The sequence below is a fragment of the Capricornis sumatraensis genome, chromosome 8 (assembly GCF_032405125.1).
Source record: "Capricornis sumatraensis isolate serow.1 chromosome 8, serow.2, whole genome shotgun sequence".
In the NCBI taxonomy this organism is placed as follows: domain Eukaryota; kingdom Metazoa; phylum Chordata; class Mammalia; order Artiodactyla; family Bovidae; genus Capricornis; species Capricornis sumatraensis.
Genome location: NC_091076.1, coordinates 80,615,452 through 80,635,219, shown reverse-complemented (window position 1 = coordinate 80,635,219; position 19,768 = coordinate 80,615,452). Strand labels below are relative to the sequence as shown.

Below are 19,768 nucleotides of genomic sequence, written 5' to 3'. Positions count from 1 at the left end.
TGCATAAGTAACATCCAGTAAGACAGACCATGAAGAAAAGTGAAAGGGTTAGTTCTTCAGCTGTCTGACTCTCTGTGACCCCATGGACTGTAGCCTGCCAGAGTCCTCTGTCCAAAGAATTCTCCAGGCAAGAATACTGGAGTGGGTAGCAATTCCCTTCTCCAAGGGATCTTCCTAACCCAGGGATCAAACCTCGGTCTCCCACATTGCAGGTAGACTTTTCACTGTCTGAGCCATCAGGGAAGCCCAAGATAGACTATAGTCTAAATCATACAACAAGAATTGATGAGTTCCTAATAACTGAAATGTAACAGTTTAAAACAAAATCATAACATTCAATTGTGGGGTATATCTTATACACACACATGCACATACACAGCAGCACTGCAAAAGATGGCCAGGCAATTTGAATTGCTGCCAGGTTCCCACCTGTGCTGTGTGTTTCCTCTGCCTACAGTGGAATTACACAGTATCAATTTCATTAAGCTACCCAGGTGGTAGCTTACTTTGAGCAAAGTAATGCTCAAAATTCTCTAAGCCAGGCTATAACAGTATGTGAACCATGAACTTCCAGATGTTCAAACTGGATTTAGGAAAGCCAGAGGAACCAGAGATCAAATTGCCAACATCCATTGGATCACTGAAAAAGAGAAAGAGTTCTAGAAAAACATCGACTTCTGCTTAATTGACTATGCCAAAGCCTTTGACTGTGTGGATCACAACAAACTGTGGAAAATTCTTCAAGAGATGGGAATAACAGACCACCTGACCTGCCTCCTGAGATATCTGTATGCAGGTCAAGAAGCTACAGTTAGAACTGGCCATGGAACAACAGACTATTTCCAGATCGGGAAAGGAGTACGTCAAGGCTGTATATTGTCACCCTGCTTATTTAATTTATATGCAGAGTACATCACAAGAAATGCTGGATTGGATGAAGCACAAGCTGGAATCAAGATTGCTGGGAGAAATATCAATAACTTCAGATATGCAGATGACACCATACTTGTGGCAGAAAGCAAAGAACTAAAGAGGCTTTTGATGAAAGTGAAAGAGGAGAGTGAAATAGTTGGCTTAAAACTCAACATTCAGAAAACTAAGATCATGGCATCTGGTCCCATCACTTCATGGCAAATAGATGGGGAAAGAAAGGAAACAGTGAGAGACTTTATTTTGGGGGGCTCCAAAATCACTGCCAACCTAGATAGCATATTAAAAAGCAGAGACATTACTTTGCCAACAAAGGTCCATCTAGTCAAGGCTATGGTTTTTCCAGTGGTAGCAGAAGAATTGATGCTTTTGAACTGTGGTGTTGGAGAAAACTCTTGAGAGTCCCTTGGACTGCAAGGAGATCCAACCAGTTCATCCTAAAGGAGATCAGTCCTGGATGTTCAGTGGAAGGACTGATGTTGAAGCTGAAACTCCAATACTTTGGCCACCTGTGCGAAGAGCTGACTCATTTGAAAAGACCCTGATGCTGGGAAAGATTGAGGGCAGGAGGAGAAGGGGATGACAGAGGATGAGATGGTTGGATGGCATCACTGACTCAATGGATATGTGTGTGGGTGGACTCCAGGAGTTGGTGATGGACAGGGAAGCCTGGCATGCTGTGGTCCATGCGGTCGCAAAGAGTCAGACAAGACTGAGCGACTGAACTGAACTGAAAATCACTGCAGATGGTGACTGCAGCCATGAAATAAAAAACTTGCTCCTTGGAAGAAAAATTATGGCCAACCTAGACAACATATTAAAAAGCAGAGACATTACTTTGCCAACAAAGGTCCATCTAGTCAAAGCTTTTCCAGTAGCTTTTCCAAAGGTTTTTCTAGTAGTCACGTATGGATGTGAGAGTTGGACTATACAGAAGGCTGAGCACTGAAGAATTGATGCTTTTGAACTGTGGTGCTGGAGAAGACTCTTGAGAGTCCCTTGGACTGCAAGGAGATCCAACCAGTCCATCCTAAAGGAGATCAGTTCTGAATATTCATTGGAAGGCGTGCTGCCATCCACTGGGTCACAGAGTCGGACAAGACTGAGCAGTTGCTCAGTGAAGTGAACTGAACCCAAGTGGTGGAGGTGGTTTAATCACTGAATTGTCTCCAACTCTTCGAAACCCCATGGACTGTAGCCCACCAGCTTCCTCTGTCCATAGGATTTCCCAGGCAAGAATACTGGAGTGGGTTGCTATTTCATTCTCCAGGGGATCTTCCTGATCCAGGGATCAAACCTGCATCTCCTATGCATTGCAGGCTAATTCTTTACCACTGAACCACCTGGAAAGCCTAAGCTATCCAGAGAAGTTCCAAATACATGGAAATTAAACAATATACTCCTAAATGACCACTGAGTTAAAGAACAAATCACAAGAGAAAAAGTTTAAAATTGAAATGAGAATGAGAATGAGGCAGAACAAATTTGGAGAATGAAACTGAAGAAGTAGTATAAGAGAAATTTATATCATCAAACATTTGTATTAGAAAGGAAGACAGGCTTGGAATCAATATGCTTAAGTTCCTACCCTCATAGGCTAGAAAAGAAGGATTGAGCAAAGTAGTCCCAAATAGACTAGAAAGAAAGAAATGATAAAGAATAGATTAGTAAACTAGAAAACAGACAAAGAAAATTTAAAAGGTCAAAAGTACAACTTTTTATTGGTCTTCAAAAACCACAGAAAACCAAAGATAACAACTGATTCACTACTGACTCCACGTGAGATCAACCCATGAGAACTTCCCCACGGCCTCTTCAGTAGGACTGGAGCTGGTGGCCATTCATGACTTACAGCTCTTTTCCTTTGTCCATCTTGGGTGATAAGACACAAGGATTCCCTACTCACAATGCAGGGCAGAGCCTTACTGCATGAAGGGCATGCATGCTCAGTTGCTAAGTCACATCCTACTCCTTTGCGACCCCATGGACTGTAGCCCACCAGGCTCCTTGGTCCAAGGGATTTCCCAGGCATGAATACTGGAGTGGGTTGCTATTTCCTCCTCCAGGGGCTTTTCCTGACCCAGGGATGGAACCTGTGTCTCCTGCATCAGCAGCTGGGTTCTTCACCTCTGAGCCACTGGGGAAGAGCAGTGCTCTGCGTTTTTCCTTCTCTTTATCGAGTGCATCTTGCATCTCTCCAGGCTCAGTAGGGCTAGGTCATGAAGATGATGCTGGAGGGCCACACTACATTGTGTGGATGAGTTCGGGGGGCTTCCCTGATAGCTCAGCTGGTAAAGAATCCACCTGCAATGCGGGAGACCTGGGTTCGATCCCTGGGTTGGGAAGATCCTCTGGAGAAGGGAAAGGCTACCCACTCCAGTATTCTGGCCTGCAGAATTCCATGGACTGTATAGTCTACAGGGTCGCAAAGAGTCGGACATGACTGAGCAACTTTCACTTCACTCACAGTGCAGTAGATAGTTTAGGATTCTGCACTTGGCATCTCCTTCTACCTGTTGGGGTTTTGTGTGTGACGTTAAGGTGTGTGGCAACTAAGTGGTGTCACTATTAAGATAGCTTTAATGCTGACACACTGATACCAGAATGTGACTTGGCACTCTCTCCACCCATTAGTTTTAGCTTTTTTTGCTATCAGTTTTAACTTCTACCAGTGACTGCAGAAGACACAGCATCTATTGGTTGTTCTAATTCCCAAATCACTTCTAGCACCCAAACACTCTCCTTGGCACTTTTCCTGGACTGGTGGGATGCGTGCCTGAGAGGCTGGTTATTACCTGCACAAGGGCATGGATCTTCAGGCCAGATTCTTTGATGTGACAGTAATATTTTTCCACTCGATCATGCTGATCATCCATAGAGAGAAGGCATTCCTTTTTCCCATCTTTTCTCTTAAATATTGGTGATATCCATGTTTTCATGATGCTCTGAATCTCTTCCACATTGTCTTTAGTTTTCTGAATTCTTTGTTCGAGATCATGAATAGTATTGGTGATCTGAATGACATAATCCCAAATACCTGCTCCCCAAAAGAAACAGCATTAATTGAAATAGCTTATAGTGGCAGAGCAAAAGATGTGATTGCTCTGAAAGATAGGGATTTCATACTTGTGGGTTTTATAAGACTTTTCTGCACAGGCTAGTTTGTCATCATCAGAGCTTTTTCCATCCTAGCTACATCATTAAGCCACCCCTTACGCTAACCCTGGTTACATGTTCTTTGAGGGTGGGGGAGGTGTTCCTCTATAACTCACAGATCATAGTCTCCCCCACAGTCCTGCACATGGAACCCTGCATGTATTAATCAGTCAATGAACGTTTATGGCACTGAAGTGAAGTGAAGTGGCTCAGTCATGTCCAACTCTTTGTGACCCCATGGACTATAGCCTACCAGGATCCTCCGTCCACGGGATTTTCCAGGCAAGAATACTGGAGTGGGCTACCATTTCCTTCTCCAGGGGAACTTCCCAACCCAGGGATCAAACCCAGGTCTCCTGCATTGTAGGCAGACACTTTACCATCTGAGCCACCAGGGAAGCCACTTCCAATTCCTATTATGAAATTGAACTGGAGGGTATAAGAAAAGTAAGTGCATAGTTCCCTTATTTAAGATGCTTTTGGTTCAGTTAAGAAAAAGTCTTCCCTTGGGCTTTCCTTGTGGCTCAGTTGGTAAAGAATCTGCCTGCAATGCAGGAGATCTGTGTTTGATCCCTGAGTTGGGAAGATCCCCTTGAGAAGGGGATCTTGAGAAGGGAAAGGCTACCCACTGTAGTATTCTGGCCTGGAGAATTCCATGGGGTTGCAAAGAGTTGGACACGACTGAGTGACTTTCACTTTCACTTTCTAAGAAAAAGTAATGAAAGTAGAAAGAAGAAAAAAATAAACCACCCAGAATTCTACTACTTGGGGAAAAAGAGAGAGAGAGAGGGTTACAACGATGTGTGCTTTGCTGCACTCAGTCACGCAGTCAAGTCCGACTCCTTTGTGACTCCATGGACTGTAGCCCGCCAGGTTCCTCCGTCCATGGGATTTCCCGGGATTTCCCAAGAATACTGGAGCAGGTTGCCATTTCCTTCTCCAGGGCAGTCTTCCTGACCCAGAGATTGAACCTACATCTCTTGCATCTCCTGCATTGGCAGGCTGATTCTTTATCACTGTGCCACCTAATATACTGTAATCCCTCCTCCATGGAGTGCCTGGTATATGCTCGAGACTATGGGTGAGTTCATGCAAACTCCCCAGACTGTGGTAGCAAAGATGTGCAATCCTCCTAGCCACACAGAGGAGGCAGAAGAGGGACACCATTCCTCCATGTCCTCTCTGCTTTGGATACATATCCGAGAGCATGGAGTCGTGCTTTAAACCCAAATCAGGTTAACCAGGGAGTAAAGTGAGGTTCTACCAACTTTATTAGAATCTTGACTCTCAGCCTTTTCCCCAGACTCCCGATGGAGGCCTGTTACCTTCTGTCTTCCAGCTCAGCGTCTCCTCTGCAGCTCTCAGGCAGAGATCGATATCTTGCAGCTCTTCCTGAACTAATGGAAATTCCACCTCGAGCAGAGTTTTTATAACCTTGTTGTACCAAGTTGCCGTCAACTCCAAATTAGCCACGAGCTGCCGGTAGAACTCTCTGGAGGAGAACATGGTTGCTGCTGTCTCGGGGATGTGCGTCATTTGCTGGGGCTGAAGATAACTCATTTCTTTCAGCACGGAAACCAGCTGGAGGAAAGAGTTGACATGAGTTCCTGTGGTTCAGTGGTATCGAAAAGCAGCAATATAGGTAGGACTGAGAAACCCCAGAGGGCCTTCTGGGTCTCTTTTTTTACTTCTGCTAGTTCCTTAAATCTTCTCTGAGAGGGAAAATTGAGTATTAGGCAAAAGGAGGATGATCAGGAAGCACTAAGACTCACCGAATCTGTAAATCACAGAGTAAGAAGAGGAAAACCTGAGAAAGAAGACGCCAGTGATAGCCAAGGGGGGCTCCAGCTTGATGCTTTGGGGCATGTGGCTGATGAAAACAGGGGCTTCCGTGGTGGCCCCAACAGTAAAGAATCTGCCTGCAGTGCAGGAGACCTCGGTTTGATGCTTGAGTCAGGAAGATCTCCTGGAGAAGGGCATGGGAACCCACTTCAGTATCCTTGTCTGGAGAATCCCCTGGACAGAGGAGCCTAGTGGGCTATAGTTCCATGGGTTGCAGAGTCGGACTCAACTGAGCGACCATCACTTTCCATGATGAGAACGGTCAGTCCCTGGTTGCAGAGCCATGCTCTGTGGTGGGGGTTGGGGGCTGGGGGGTGGTCAGGGGAAGGATTAGGATCACCCACATGCATGAGGACCATCTGTCCCCTCCCCACAAGGTCAGACACGTGGTCACAGACACCGGCAGAGTTGAGAAGAGGTGCCCGTTTTACAAATTTAGTTGTGAAATATAATTATTGGAAATATCCCTTAGTTTCTGTAACTCTTTCCTGGCATGCTTTGTGCTTTAATATACTAAAGTGAAAGCGAGAGCTGCTCATCATGTCTCTTTTGCAACCCCATGGACTATAGCCCACCAGGCTCTTCTGTCCATGGACTTCTCCAGGCAAGAATACTGGAGTGGGTTTGCCATTTCCTACTCTAGGGGATCTTCCTGACTCAGAGATCAAACTTGGGTCTCCCACATTGCAGGTGGATTCTTGACCATCTGAGCCACCAGGGAAGCCTTTTTCTAAAGGCTTAATATGCTAGGGGATCAGGAAATAGCATCATGCAGGCCTCTCTGAACTTCTTGAGGGGAGGCATTGAGTTTAGTGGGAAGTGCAGAAGGGAAAAGCCAGGCAGATGTGGTCCTGTGCAAAAGACAGAGGCCTCCAGCAGGGTTTCCAGACATCCCATTCTTCATCCCTTGCTAATTTATTGTGTTATCTCGGAGGTGATTGAGGATTGATGCATATAAGGACAGATGACAAAACCCAGAGCAAGCCAGATTCCCCCCACCCCCAGCCCCACCTCCATATCAAGACTCCTGGGCTCCCAGTTCTCCTTCCAGTGGTTCTGGGCCAGCTCTCATTGCTGCCCTGACAACACTGAGACAAAGGCTCATCCTTTAGCCGGGAAATGACCTCAGCCTCCTAGTTTATACTGAAATAAGCTCAAGATAGATATTAAAATTTTAAATGTAAAAAATGAAAACAAAAAATGAATGTCAGTCAAAAAAATGACTTTATATAATATTGCAGTAGAGAGGGCCATTTCAAATGTACAACCAGAAAAAGATAAGGTGGGCCCAGTTGACTCTGATACCAAAAGATCAGTGGTATTTTGCAGTACTTTCTGTTGTGTGACATCAGAGCAAATTCACTGGGGAACCCTGGAGGAAAACATGAAGAGTGGACAACTTAAGAAAACACTACAGCCTAGGATTCACTCCCCACAAAAAGGAAATCCAGGGTGCAAGTTCTTTGGACCACCTTTTGCATATTCTTATAAAAAGCCTGTTGGCCTTTGAAATCAGCAGAGTCAAAAATGCAACTCTTAGAGACCAAAAGGAAGTTCCTTCCATCAACTTACCTGTGGACTAAAGTTGACAGTGATCTGCTTTGTCTCCGGGTCACGTCTCAGAAGTGGCCGTGAAAGGTTGTACTGGGACTTCTCTGCTACTGTTTGACACCAGTCCCCATAAAGTCTTGTTTCATACCTGTGAGATCAGAGACAATAGGCACCTCATAAGCACCCTCCCAGCTTCCCAACATCTGGCAATGATTAACTGAAGATATATCTATATAGATAGATGTATATATAAAATAGCATCTCTATCGTTGTCTAGTCACTAAGTCATGTCCTACTCTTTTGTGACCCCATGGACTATAGCCCACCAGGTTCCTTTGTCCATGGAATTCTCCAGGCAAGAATAAAGGCAAGAATACTGGGTTGCCACGCCCTTCTCCAGGGGATCTTCCTGGCCCAGGGATCAAACCTGCATCTCCTGCGTTTCCTGCATTGGCAGGAGGATTCTTTACCACTGAACCACCAGGGACGCCAACCTCTCTATATCTATCTTTAAGACGTATGTCTTATGAATTGAAGATGCTAATTTGTAAAATACCCGAGTACATTATGAAGTCAGAGTCATTGACTCCGCCAGGCATGGCAGCTTCTACACGTAACCCCTTGTTTCTAAAGGTGGCATAACTTAAATCATAGGAGAGTGGAAAGAGAGGCTCCATGTGACCTCTGGGGGGATAAGGGAAGTGGCCATTAGACTTAGAAAATGTTGGAAGAAGTTACTGAGTAAGGTTTGCTCTTGTACTAATCTTCACACAGCTCATGGACATGCACTGGTCAGTCATGTCACACTGATGTATTGGGCTTGAGAGATGAAATGATGAATAAATACCCCACAACAAATGTAGCTAGTGCTACAACCCCAGGTCAGTGGAGGACACAGCGAGTAGAACCCCAGGGAGTGTACAGGCAGCAGGCTTCACGTGGCAGAAGAAGGTGAGTGGGTGGGGATGATAAAGAGGATGCCGGGGAGGGCCTCACACAGGCAGGGCCGAACTGACAGTCTGCTGAGTCTCAGAGGATCACTGGTGGCTGGGCAGCGATGGGAGAGTGAGTGTTCACAGCAGGTGCAGCAGGGTGGACTAGGGTGGAGTGAGGAGCAGCAGGCTGTGTGCCGCGTGCTGGGGACGGTGAGTAGACAGTAGGTCAGAGGGAGGAGGGGCCGAGGGCCAGGACTGGAGAGCGAGGCTACATCAGCGAGCACTTCTGCCTTCTTTTTAAAAATCTATTGGGCTGCACCAAGTCTTAGTTGTGGCATGCAGGATCTTTAGTTGAGGCATATGAATTCTTAGTTTTGGCATGGGGGATCTAGTTTCCTGACTGGAGATGGGACTGGGGCTCCCTGCATTGGGAGTGTGGAGTCCCAGTCACTGGACCGCCAGGGACGTCCCCAGGGAGCACTTCTCATTTTACATTAAGGAGATGATGGAGGCACTGAGAGGCTTCCCAGATGGGGGTGTGTGGGGACATGGGGTGTGGGGACAGGGGATCCGATGATGATGTGGGCGCCGAGGGACAGAGGTCCAGAGCAGGGAGGCTCGGAGGAGCTGCTGCAGCAGCTCAGGCCCAAGACGCTCTGGTCTCTGCTGAAGATGTAGGGGGTGGGGACGCAGAGGAGGGGCAGATTGGAAGCTAGAATTTGGGAAGTCGAAGGGACAGAACGTGGGCGACCTGGTAGGTGGGGATGGCCCAGCTAGTGCGTCTCCACAGTGCTAAGTGTGACCACAACTGTAATCATAACTGTCGTATCTACAGCCCTCCTCTCCTGAATCAGGAGACGAGCCAGTATCAGAGAGAAGCAGCAAGGCGTGGGCTGTATCTGGACCCTGGCCCCTCAAGAGACCAGACAGTTGTGAGCCCGTGTAAAAGCTTCATTCTTGTGCTTTCTCCATTAAAGGACTTGGGCAGTATTTTTTCTAACCTACTGTCTCTTCGTGCAGTGCCAACTGTCACCTTCTGCTTAGCGAGCAGCGACTGACTTCCTGGGACCCTGATCTCGGGGTGACACGGGGAGCGCCCCACCTCTAGCTCCGCCAAATTAGAAAACTCGCTCCCCTCAAAACTACCCTGGAAAAGCACCTGTTTCTAGACTAGAGCCACGTCCCCCGGGGACCTGGTGTTTGCGACCCAGAAGCACTGTTTTCACTGTATCGTGATTGTAACATGAAACACGGAGGGACGCTTCGCTGCCGCTGGGGAACATGGGCACACTCGGGACTGCGCGGGACATGGTAGGGCGGGGCGGGGGGCGGGGGGAAGAGGGGAACGGGTGTTGGGAGGGGGCCTCAGTTTACAAAAAATCCAACCGCAGAAGCGGCTTACTTTTCCAGCAACGAGAGCGTGTCTTCGTATTTTTGTATCATACGCTTTGCTTCGGCAGATTCCATGCAACTACCCGTACAAAAGAGGGAGAAAAAAATGACATCGAGTTAGAAGTTGAAATAATGATCTGAGTGACCAACTGCAGCCAGCCTGAGATTGAATAGCCTCCCGGTCCAGTTTCCAAAGGCAAAGGCCCCTGAATGAGCCTGCCGCTTTTCCTCCTGAACATCCCCCATTGGCCACTAGAGGGCAGGTGTGCTTCCCCAAATGCAGGCAGCGGTCAGGTGACAAGACAGCCTCTCTCCTCCAGGGCTCCACCAGCCCCCTCGCCCTGGCCACTCAGTCGTGCCCCGGGAAAATGAAGTCCTTCAAAAACTTAACGGGAGATTGAGACACGAAAGAAAAATTCCAGGTGCTGCAGTTTCCTGAATTTAAGAACAAAACTGTGTATAATATTATAACAAAAACTACATAACATTACATACATGTATGTGTATATGCGTATAACAATGCATATATAAAACAACTATTTATATACACATCCCCACATATTTATGCATGACAGGGAGGCCTGGCGTGCTGCGATTCATGGGGTCTCAAAGAGTCGGACACGACAGCGACTGAACGGAACTGAACTGATACACATAACTGAATATATACTTATATATTTTCTGTTCTCTGAAATCCATCTAGGACAAGTAATGGGAAATTCTGCTCATTACTCATTGCCATGTTTTTTTTTGGGGGGTGCTGCTCATTACTCATTGCCATGGTTTTTTTTGGGGGGGTGGTGGTCAGCAGAGGCGATTTGTGAGTTCTTTATTTTATTAACTTATTTATTTCAGGTTGCACTGGCTCTTCATTGCTTCGCATGGGCTTTCTCTAGTTGTGGCACGCAGGCGTCTCCTTGCAGTGGCTTCTCCTGTTGCGGAGCACAGACTCTAGGGCCCGTGGGCTTGGGTAGCTGTGGCTCGCAGCCGCTAGAGCGCAGGCTCAATAGCTGTGGTGCAGGGGCTTTAGCTGCTCTGAGGCACGTGGGATCTTCCTGGACAAGGTATCGAACCCATGTCTCCTGCACTGGCAGGCAGATTCTTTACTACTGGCCACCAGGGAAGCCCTGCCATGCTTCCATGAGGGCCCCTCCCACCTCTTGCATCCCCAGGCTTGAGTACACACCACACACATACATGCACACAGACACACACGTGCATATACTCATATGCTCACGTGCACAGACACATGCTCGGAGGCTTCTCCAGGTCCCCTGGGGACCACAGAGGTGCTATTACCCACACCTGCTCCCTGGTTCTGACGCTTCTTTACAACACAAAAAGAGAGTCCAGCTCCTGTGAAAGCTAAAGTGTCCATAATTTTCAGAAACCTTCACACGAACTGTGTTGGAGGATCTTGTTTGTTCTGCTGGCAGAACGAGGCAGCTTATTGCAAAGATTCTTTAAAACCCAATTGCTCTTTAAGCCAACACAGGATTTCTTCACAAGCTCCCCTGAGCTTCGATAAATGCCCTCATGCCTGCAGAGAAAGCATTGGATTTCCTGGCTTTTTTCCCAGTCACTCGATTCCCTTTCCTGGTGAAGGAACAGAGGCGTCTGCAGGACAGCAAGGACCAGGGGGTGGGTTCAGACCAGCCCTCCCCTCAGGACCCCTGGGGTTTCCACAAGTCTCCTGACCCCAGATCTCAGTTTCTGCCTGGAAAAGAATGAAGCTACATATGAACCAGCAATCCCACTACTGGGCATATACCCAGAGAAAACCATAATTAAAAAAAAAAGATATATTCACCCCATTGTTTACTGCAGCACTATTTACAATAGCCAGGACATGGCAGAAACTTAAATTTCCATCAACAGAGGAATAGATGAAGAAAAGGTAGTACTAAGACACAATGGAATATTAGCCATAAAAAGGAACCAAACGGAGTCATTCGCAGAGATGTGGATGGACCTACAGACTGTCACACAGAGTGAATGACGTCAGAAAGAGAAAAATACTGACTATTAATGCACAGATGCACAGTCTAGAAAAATAGTAAAGGTAACCTTATTTGCAAAGCAGAAACAGAGACACAGATATAGAGAACAAACTTGGTATGGACACCAAGGGGGCGGGGGTGGTGGTGAGCTGGGAAGCTGGGATTGACATGCATACACTATTGATACTGCGTATAAAATAGACAGCTTATGAGAACCTGCTGTGTAGCACAGGGAACCTTACTGACATGGATGTCCAAAGCTGACTCACTGGGCTGTACAGCAGAACCCGACACAGCAGTGCAAAGCCACCGATTTAAACAAATAAAAGGAACGACGTTAGAGGCGAGAGTGGCTTCTCACACCTCAGCCCCTGGGACTCCCCTAGCAGGCTGGAGAAGCCACAGAAGTAAGTGCATCAGACTCCCCGTAGATTCTGCTTTACTTCATGGTGAAGAGTTGACAAACGAGTTCATAAACATATGAGAGAGTATATACACAAATGTGAGTCCATGATTAAAACAAGTGGATGTGTTCATGGGATGCATGGAGGATATGGTGGGGTGCCACTCAGATGCCCTCATGGGGACCACCCGCCACCCCCAATCTCCCTTCACCAAGAATTCGGGATGCTGATGACACCTCCCTCTTTGGGAACAGTCTCAGCCGACCAGACAGAACAGCCTCCTCTCCCAGGGCCACACCCCCTCACACCCCACAGCCACTTCCAATGACCAGCTGATGTAGGGGGACAAAGGCCAGGCAACCCTACAGGGTCAGACTTCCCCACTGGGCAGCTGTGCTACAGCTCAACTCCTCCTCTGCCTGGTTCCCGCCCCTCCTCGTATCCCCCTGACACCCTGCCCCAGGCACTGGTCCCTAAAGCATCCCTGTTAACTCCTGCACACATGCCTCAGAGTCTGCCCCAGGGAACTAGACCAGGGCAGCTCCCGCAGGACACATTCCCAGACAAAGCCCTGCCACCTTCCCTGGCCATTCTCATATCTTCTCCCTCCCACCTCAGAGCGGGGAGCATATTGGAGAAGATGGGGGCTCAGCTGGACTCTGGACTAAGCTCCCTGTGGCTGGGGGAGCCCCCGGGGAGAGCTCTGGGCAAGGACCCCTGAGACCCAGATGCCTGTTCCATTTCTGTCTTTGTTCTTTCTGGACTCCAGGCAGGCCACCTCATTTCTATCTGCCTCGGTGTCTCCGTCTGCAAAATGAAGCACTTGCTCAGACAGTGCAGATGAAGTAGATGGATCTCCCAGTGGGCAGATGTGACCCACAGGCACGATGGCTTGACCAGTATTGAGTTTGAAAAAAAGAGGAATACTTGCTGGTTCTAAAGCTGGGTGTCTCACGCTTGTGAGACAAAATTCCCATTTGTTTTAATCATGAACTCACATCTGTGTGTATACTCTGTAATATATTTATGAACTGGCTACTAAAAGTGGTTTTGACTCCTCACCATGAAGTGAAGTAGAATCTACAGGGAACCTCCAGGCTTTCAGCTTCTTTCCAACAGTTGGGAGATTTCTCACATCATTGTTTCTCCTCGGCTTTAGACGGTGTGGTGGAGGCTTCCTTCAGACCCCAGCCTGGCTTTTTATTGTCATTTAGTCGCTAAGTCCTGTCTGACTCTTTCTGACCCCCTGGACTGTAGCCTGCCAGGCTCCTCTGTCCATGGGTTTCCCAGTCAAGAATACTGGAGTGGGCTGCCATTTCCTTCTCCACACAATCCTCCTGACTCAGGACTGAACCCACATCTCCTGTGGTGCAGGTGGATTCTTTATCACTGACCCACCAGGGAAGCCCTTGGCCAGTAGCTACCTGGCTGCTGTGAACTGAATGTTTGTGTCCTCCCCAAGTTCAAATGCTGAAGCCTAAGGGAGGCCTTTGGGAGGAGATTAGGTCACAGGGCAAATCCCTCACAAATGGGATGAGTGCCTGTATGAGGAGAACTCAGACAGCTCTCGAGTCCCTCCTGCCAAGTCTGAGGACGGTCATCTGTGAGTCAGGAAGCAGGTCCCCCTGAACAGACACCGAATCTGCTGGCACCCGGACCATGGACACCCCAGCCTCCAGAACTGAGAAAGCGAGATTGCTGATATTTATAAGCGCCGCCCCCCCCACATCTATGGTATTCCTGAATGGACTAAGACACTGCCTGATTGTTGGAAATGGAAAGAAAAGAAGATGATCTTTGTGCCTCAAGGAAGTGAGTCGAGTTGCTATGATGCTCGAAATTCAGAGAGACAGCAGGTGTGAAATGAACCTGTGTTTCAGGAATGGGGTACTCACGGGTGTGTCATGCGTCTAAAGTTGTCGAAGGGACCCTGGACGCGCTGCCTCAGCTCCTGTGCCCAGCGGAGGCCCCCGGCCACAGTGGGCATGTTCTTGTGCACGGAGGAGAACCCTGGGAACAGGGCACAGCAGACTGAAGTGCGGCTCTTGCCCTGAGCCCTGCTCTGCCCACGAACAAGCCCCTGCATCATGGGTGTGGTCCCATACACCACAGGGATGGTCGGAAACGTCCTGGGGATAGCCCCACGTAAAGCTGAGGCCAACGGAATTTCTGGATGCCTTCCTCAGGGAACTCCATCCTTAATGACCTTACTGTGAAGCCTGTTTATAGATAGAGTGGTCCTGTTACTCCAGCACTTAAAACTTCTGAAAATTTCCCATTTTCCCTGAATAATGAACTCTGGATTCCCTAATAGGGTGCTCAGAGAACTTCACGACCTGGTCCCAAACTCAATGGCTGACCTCATCTCCCTGCATACACCTCGTTTGGCTATGGGCAGGTCCGACCAGTCACCTTCTACCGCCTGTCGTGCCTTTGCTTCCAAGGCCATGGTCCCTTCTCTCTGGCTGTCCAGCTCCCCATCTTTCAGGGTCCAGCACAAGGCCACCATCTCCATAAACTCTCCTCCCACCTCCCAGACCAATTCATCCTGTTTTGCTACATTATCTTTTTTTCTTGTCCTTTTGCTTTCTTTTTTTTTTTTTTTTTTGGCTGTGCCCCTTGGCATGTGGGATCTTAGTTCCCACACCTGGGATTGAACTCATGTCCCCAGCAGTGGAAGGACACAGTCTTAACCACTGCATTGCCAGGGAAGTCCCTTGCTACAGTTCTTTATAACTCCACTTATGCCAACTGTGTTCCTTGAAGAACCACCTTTTAGGATTAATTGTTCTCTCCCTCGGCCTCTGCACGCAGTGCCCACAAATGGACCATACATACAGCATGGCCTTAAGAAATGTTTGCAAAGCTGAACTGAACTGGTTGACTTTCAAACAGATGAAACAGGGCATCTAAGAACTGCAATAACAGCAGAGACGCCACACCTCAGTGTGTAACTGCCCACTGGCAGACTCCTGATGGCGCCTCCTTCCGAAAGCATGGTTGGTAAGGCACTGAAAGGGATGAGAACCTTTTCTCAGACATGTGCAAATCTACTGTGGAATTGAGGTATGTTGAAGATTAATCAGTGTAGTGGCATGGATCGAGGTTCAGCTCATACATTACGCTGAGGTTTCCACTGACCAGAGGCAGCGGTCAGGACTTCACCGGTCTGGATCAGTCTGCCAAACCTGCGCCAGACACGGGGAAATGCACAGTTCAGTGAACTCGACTATTGTGCAAGATGGTCTGGAACTTCATGCAAGAAGAGTGTGCTTTTGGAGAATGTCCTAGAGCCACAACAGACGTGTAACCAGAGGACCTGCGCCCCTTCTGCTAATAGACGCCCCCATCCAAGTCTCCTGGCAGCAAGCTTACCATGCTCTGCCTCCGCCTGGACACGCTGACTGTGGATCAGCCTCACGGCATCCAGATCCTCGCTGAACATGCGGATGAGCACCAGGTATCTTTCAGAGGCATCTCGTGCTACCACTGGTCTCTCCAGGAGGCTTCCTGCTATGTCCAGCAGCTGCAAAAGAGGCAGAGGAAGATGGGGAAATGTCACAGACCCAACCTTTCCATCATTACATTAATCCTCTAGCCCAGTTTTTTCCTTCATATGTCTGTCCTCCAAGGTAAGAGGGTCATGGATGGACAATTAAGAATCAGCAGAAGAAGAAAAAAGAATTGGCAGATATTCATAGCCTGTCCATCTCACCTTTGTTTCTGAAGGAGGGATCCCTGTGTGCTGAATGACCTACTGGATCCTCCTCTTGTGTTGTGAGAAGCTGGGTTGAAGGTAACAGAAAGAGAAAATGAAAGGCGTCAGAAAGAGTAAGCTGATATACATCCTAAATGCCTGATGCAGAGACGGAGGGTGATGATGGAGAAGAAACAAGAAGCTAAGTGGGCTGGCTGTTGGGGAGAATCAGGAAGGCTAAAATTTGAGAGTGGGGGCAAGAAAAGAATTTCAGAGAGCAGTTGCCCCCAGAAGGCAATGGTTTTGAGGACACTTTGAAGATGCTTTCTGTGCATTACGACTGCCTTGCCCCCTTGGTGGGAACAGTGGGATCAAAATGCTAAAATGCTTTTCATCATCTCCTGGTTGCTACACTGTTTCTCTGATTGTGATGCGGCCCCGAGACAAGGTCAGGGCAAAGTGGATGAGTTCAGTTGTGTTTAGGATACAACAATACTAGGACCACCCTGCTTTCCAACCCCAAATCACCCAGATCCCAGGAGACAGCAGAAAGGAACTCTCCCTCCACAGAGGCACAAGCTAGCAGTTCTCACCGAGTTCTGACTCAAACATCCTGTTGGGAGGGGTGGGCTGAGGGACCACTGCAGCCAACCTGCACTGTCCAGCTTGGGTTCTCTGACCCGGACATACTGCTTTGGGTCACATCCACTGAGGCACACCTAGTGGTCAGACGGTCTTACAGCAGTAACGGGGTATCTGGACTCAGGGGATCTCTCAGTCCCTACACAACCTGAAAAGGCACCTCTTTGCATGAAGTTATGAACACAGGCGCTCTTGTTTGGGCTAACGGAGGAAGGGAGGGCTTTGGTTTCTTGTTGGTGAGATGACTCCAAAGAGAAAAACCAAGCAGGCAGAAGGGACTGAATGGCTACAGTTCTCCTACAAGGTCCATAGGCTGGGCAGGGAGCTTGTTGAGAAGAGGAGTCAGAGCCCAGAGGAAAAGGGTCTGCTTCTGTGAGAGGCCTTTGAGACTCAGGGTGTGAGCAATGCTGCTTAAGGACCTGGTAGTAAAGGGTGTGCAAAAGCTTTTCTCTGTTTCTGCCCAGAATCTTGCTCCATCACGATGGGCAGGGATTGGAGTTTTGGGAACCCAGAGAAACATGCCCTTGCATAAACAGAAATGCTGTCACAGTGGGGATCATCAGGACAGCAATAATAAGATCCCGAAAGCACCTTCCTGGGCAGAGGACGTTTTTAAGGGAGACTGTAGATAAAGACAATGTAGACAAAGACGATGTCAAAGCGCAACTTGAGAGTACATGTGAGACCCTTGAAGACACCTTGAAATTCGTGGTGCACAGGGATTTACCAAAGAGATGGGGCTGGACGTCCTCAAGGTAGAAATGGGGTTCCAGCGTCCCCAGTTACCTGAGTGGTAACATCCCAATTAACCCAATTAGCACTAAGTCACTTCAGTTGTGTGCAACTCTCTGCGACCCTATGGACCATAGCCTGCCAGGCTCCTCCGTCCATGGGATTCTCCAGGCAAGAATATTGGAATGGGTTGCCATGCCCTCCTCTATGGTATCTTCCTGACCCAGGGATTGAACCTGTGTCTCTTACATCTCCTGCATTGGTAGGCGGGTTCTTTACCACTAACACTACATGGGAAGTCCATGGGAGTAATGATTATGACATAATGGCAAATATTATTATTATTATTATTTCATATAAGCCCTTCTCTTGAAATTAAATAGTTGGAGAAATTCTAAAATGCTTCCTATGTGAGTTATGGAGTAGCAGGTATGTAATACATATGTATATTCTTGAGTGAATTAAATATACATGTATCCAGTGTTTTAGAACATCATGGACTCACTATCCTGGGTTTAAGCCTCTTCTGTGATTATCCCATCAGTTATCCAGTCTATGTTTGGACATGTTCAGCGCCTGAAAACTTAACTACCACGCAAGGAAGTTTATTCCATCTTTAAACAGCATTAGCAGAGATCTGTTTCTTCTTTTGAGCCAAACTCTGCCTCCTTGTTGGAGAAGGCAATGGCACCCCACTCCAGTACTCTTGCCTGGAAAATCCCATGGACGGAGGAGCCTGGTGGGCTGCAGTCTATGGGGTCGCTAAGAGTCAGACACGACTGAGTGACTTCACTTTCACTTTTCACTTTCCTGCATTGGAGAAGGAAATGGCAACCCACTCCAGTGTTCTTGCCTGGAGAATCCCAGGGACGGGGGAGCCTGGTGGGCTGCCGTCTATGGGGTCACACAGAGTCGGACACGACTGAAGCGACTTAGCAGCAGCAGCAGCAGCTGCCTCCTTGTAACCTGATTAGTCCTGGTTCTAATCCTTCAGGCTTTACCGAGTAAGTTTCTTCATAGTTTATGGAAGACCTGCTCTGTTTCCCTAGGCCTTCAAGTCTCAGGATCTAGATTGCTCATTTCTATAGTCGTTTATCTACTCATCACCTGAGCCTCCTCCTGCACATTCCTGCACTATCTGATCTGGGCAACACAGGGCAAGGGGCCACATCTTCTTATTCCAGTTACTCATGCTTCAGTGGTTTGCTCCAGCCTGAACTGACCTGATAGCAGCAGTCAAAACAGCGCTGGTGACCACAGCAGGCTTCTTCACTTTTAATAGGCACCCAGGTTACAGATAAGGCCCAAAGACAGCAATCCAGAAGAAATTCAATTATAGGGTATTTTTACATCATCAAGTTTGCAGAAAAGCCTGAGCCATCAACTTGAGAAGCCCAGTTTTGCAGGCTCCAGGCTCGCTCGCCCTGGGACACCCACAGTACTGTTTCTACTAGACCAACAGTAACGATTCCTCTCTGCAGGAACAAAACAGTTGGAAGTGTATGCTTATCCCTGTCTGAGAGGGCAGGGAGAGCGCAGCACTGGTGGGGAAGGAGGGGCTAGCTCCCCCTCCCGTACAAACCTTGAAGGCGGGCTCCAAGCCAGGGGCGTCATCGAAGGCCTGAATAAAGACAGTCCCCAGCCTCCTGTCAAGGTCTTCTACTCTCTGATTAACGTCAGAGATGTCCTTTTCAAACTCCTGAAGAGGCAGCAAATGGACATAAGAAAACATGATCTTCTGAAGGACAATCCCGGAATGCTTTTTCCTATTAATCTGTCACACCAAGGATGTATTTTGATTTTCTACAGTTCACTATGGTGTGTCTCAGTGTTTATCCACATAGACAGTTGCCCTATTATTGCAGCATCTTTCTCCTAGACTCTCTAGTATTAGCGTGTGCTAGTCACTCAGCTGCATCTGACCCTTTGCAACCCCCATGGACTGTAGTCTTCCAGGCTCCTCTGTTCCTGGAATTCTCCAGGAAAGAATACCAGAGTGGGTTAGCCATTCCCTTCTCCAGGGGATCTTCCCGACCCAGGGATCGATCGAACCCACATCTCCTGCACTGCAGGTGGACTCTTTACTGTCTGAGTCACTCGAGGCAGAATGGTCAAGAGTCGGAGGTGAGGCTGGTACCCTGTCCCTCTCTTCTGTGCCCCCACTTCCAGCTCCTGCAGCCCCTTCTCTCTCACCTGCAGCACCAGCTCAGGCCACCCTGAAAGCCACCTTGGCAGCAACAGCCCCAGCAATGGGGCTACTTCATCACTACCCCCGACTTCCCTTCCTCCCTCAAGTGAAAATCCTGTTCTTCTCAGTGTAAACAAACTGATATGGCTATTAGGAGAAAAGTAAGCTAATTTAACAACTATACACTATTTCTTCTAACTACACTTAATTGCTTAAGACAGCAGCTAGCCATTGTCCCCACGGTTGCCAAATTTAGCAAATAAAATTACAGGACGCCCGTTAAATTTAAATTTCAGATC

At 48.1% G+C, this 19,768-nt stretch overlaps 1 protein-coding gene across 1 annotated transcript in view; it reads right to left on the bottom strand.

Annotated features, from left to right (window-relative positions):
* The window catches only part of DNAH9 (dynein axonemal heavy chain 9), a 286,957-nt gene that overhangs the window by 233,902 nt on the left and 33,287 nt on the right, over positions 1-19,768 (bottom strand). Inside the window, exons 8-14 of the mRNA XM_068976630.1 lie at positions 18,864-18,980; positions 15,586-15,736; positions 14,106-14,220; positions 9,817-9,885; positions 7,501-7,627; positions 5,412-5,667; positions 3,726-3,967 (exon numbers count right to left, since the gene is read on the bottom strand). Of these exons, the coding sequence (XP_068832731.1) occupies positions 3,726-3,967; positions 5,412-5,667; positions 7,501-7,627; positions 9,817-9,885; positions 14,106-14,220; positions 15,586-15,736; positions 18,864-18,980 (1,077 nt within the window). The remainder of the gene's footprint in view (positions 1-3,725; positions 3,968-5,411; positions 5,668-7,500; positions 7,628-9,816; positions 9,886-14,105; positions 14,221-15,585; positions 15,737-18,863; positions 18,981-19,768) is intronic.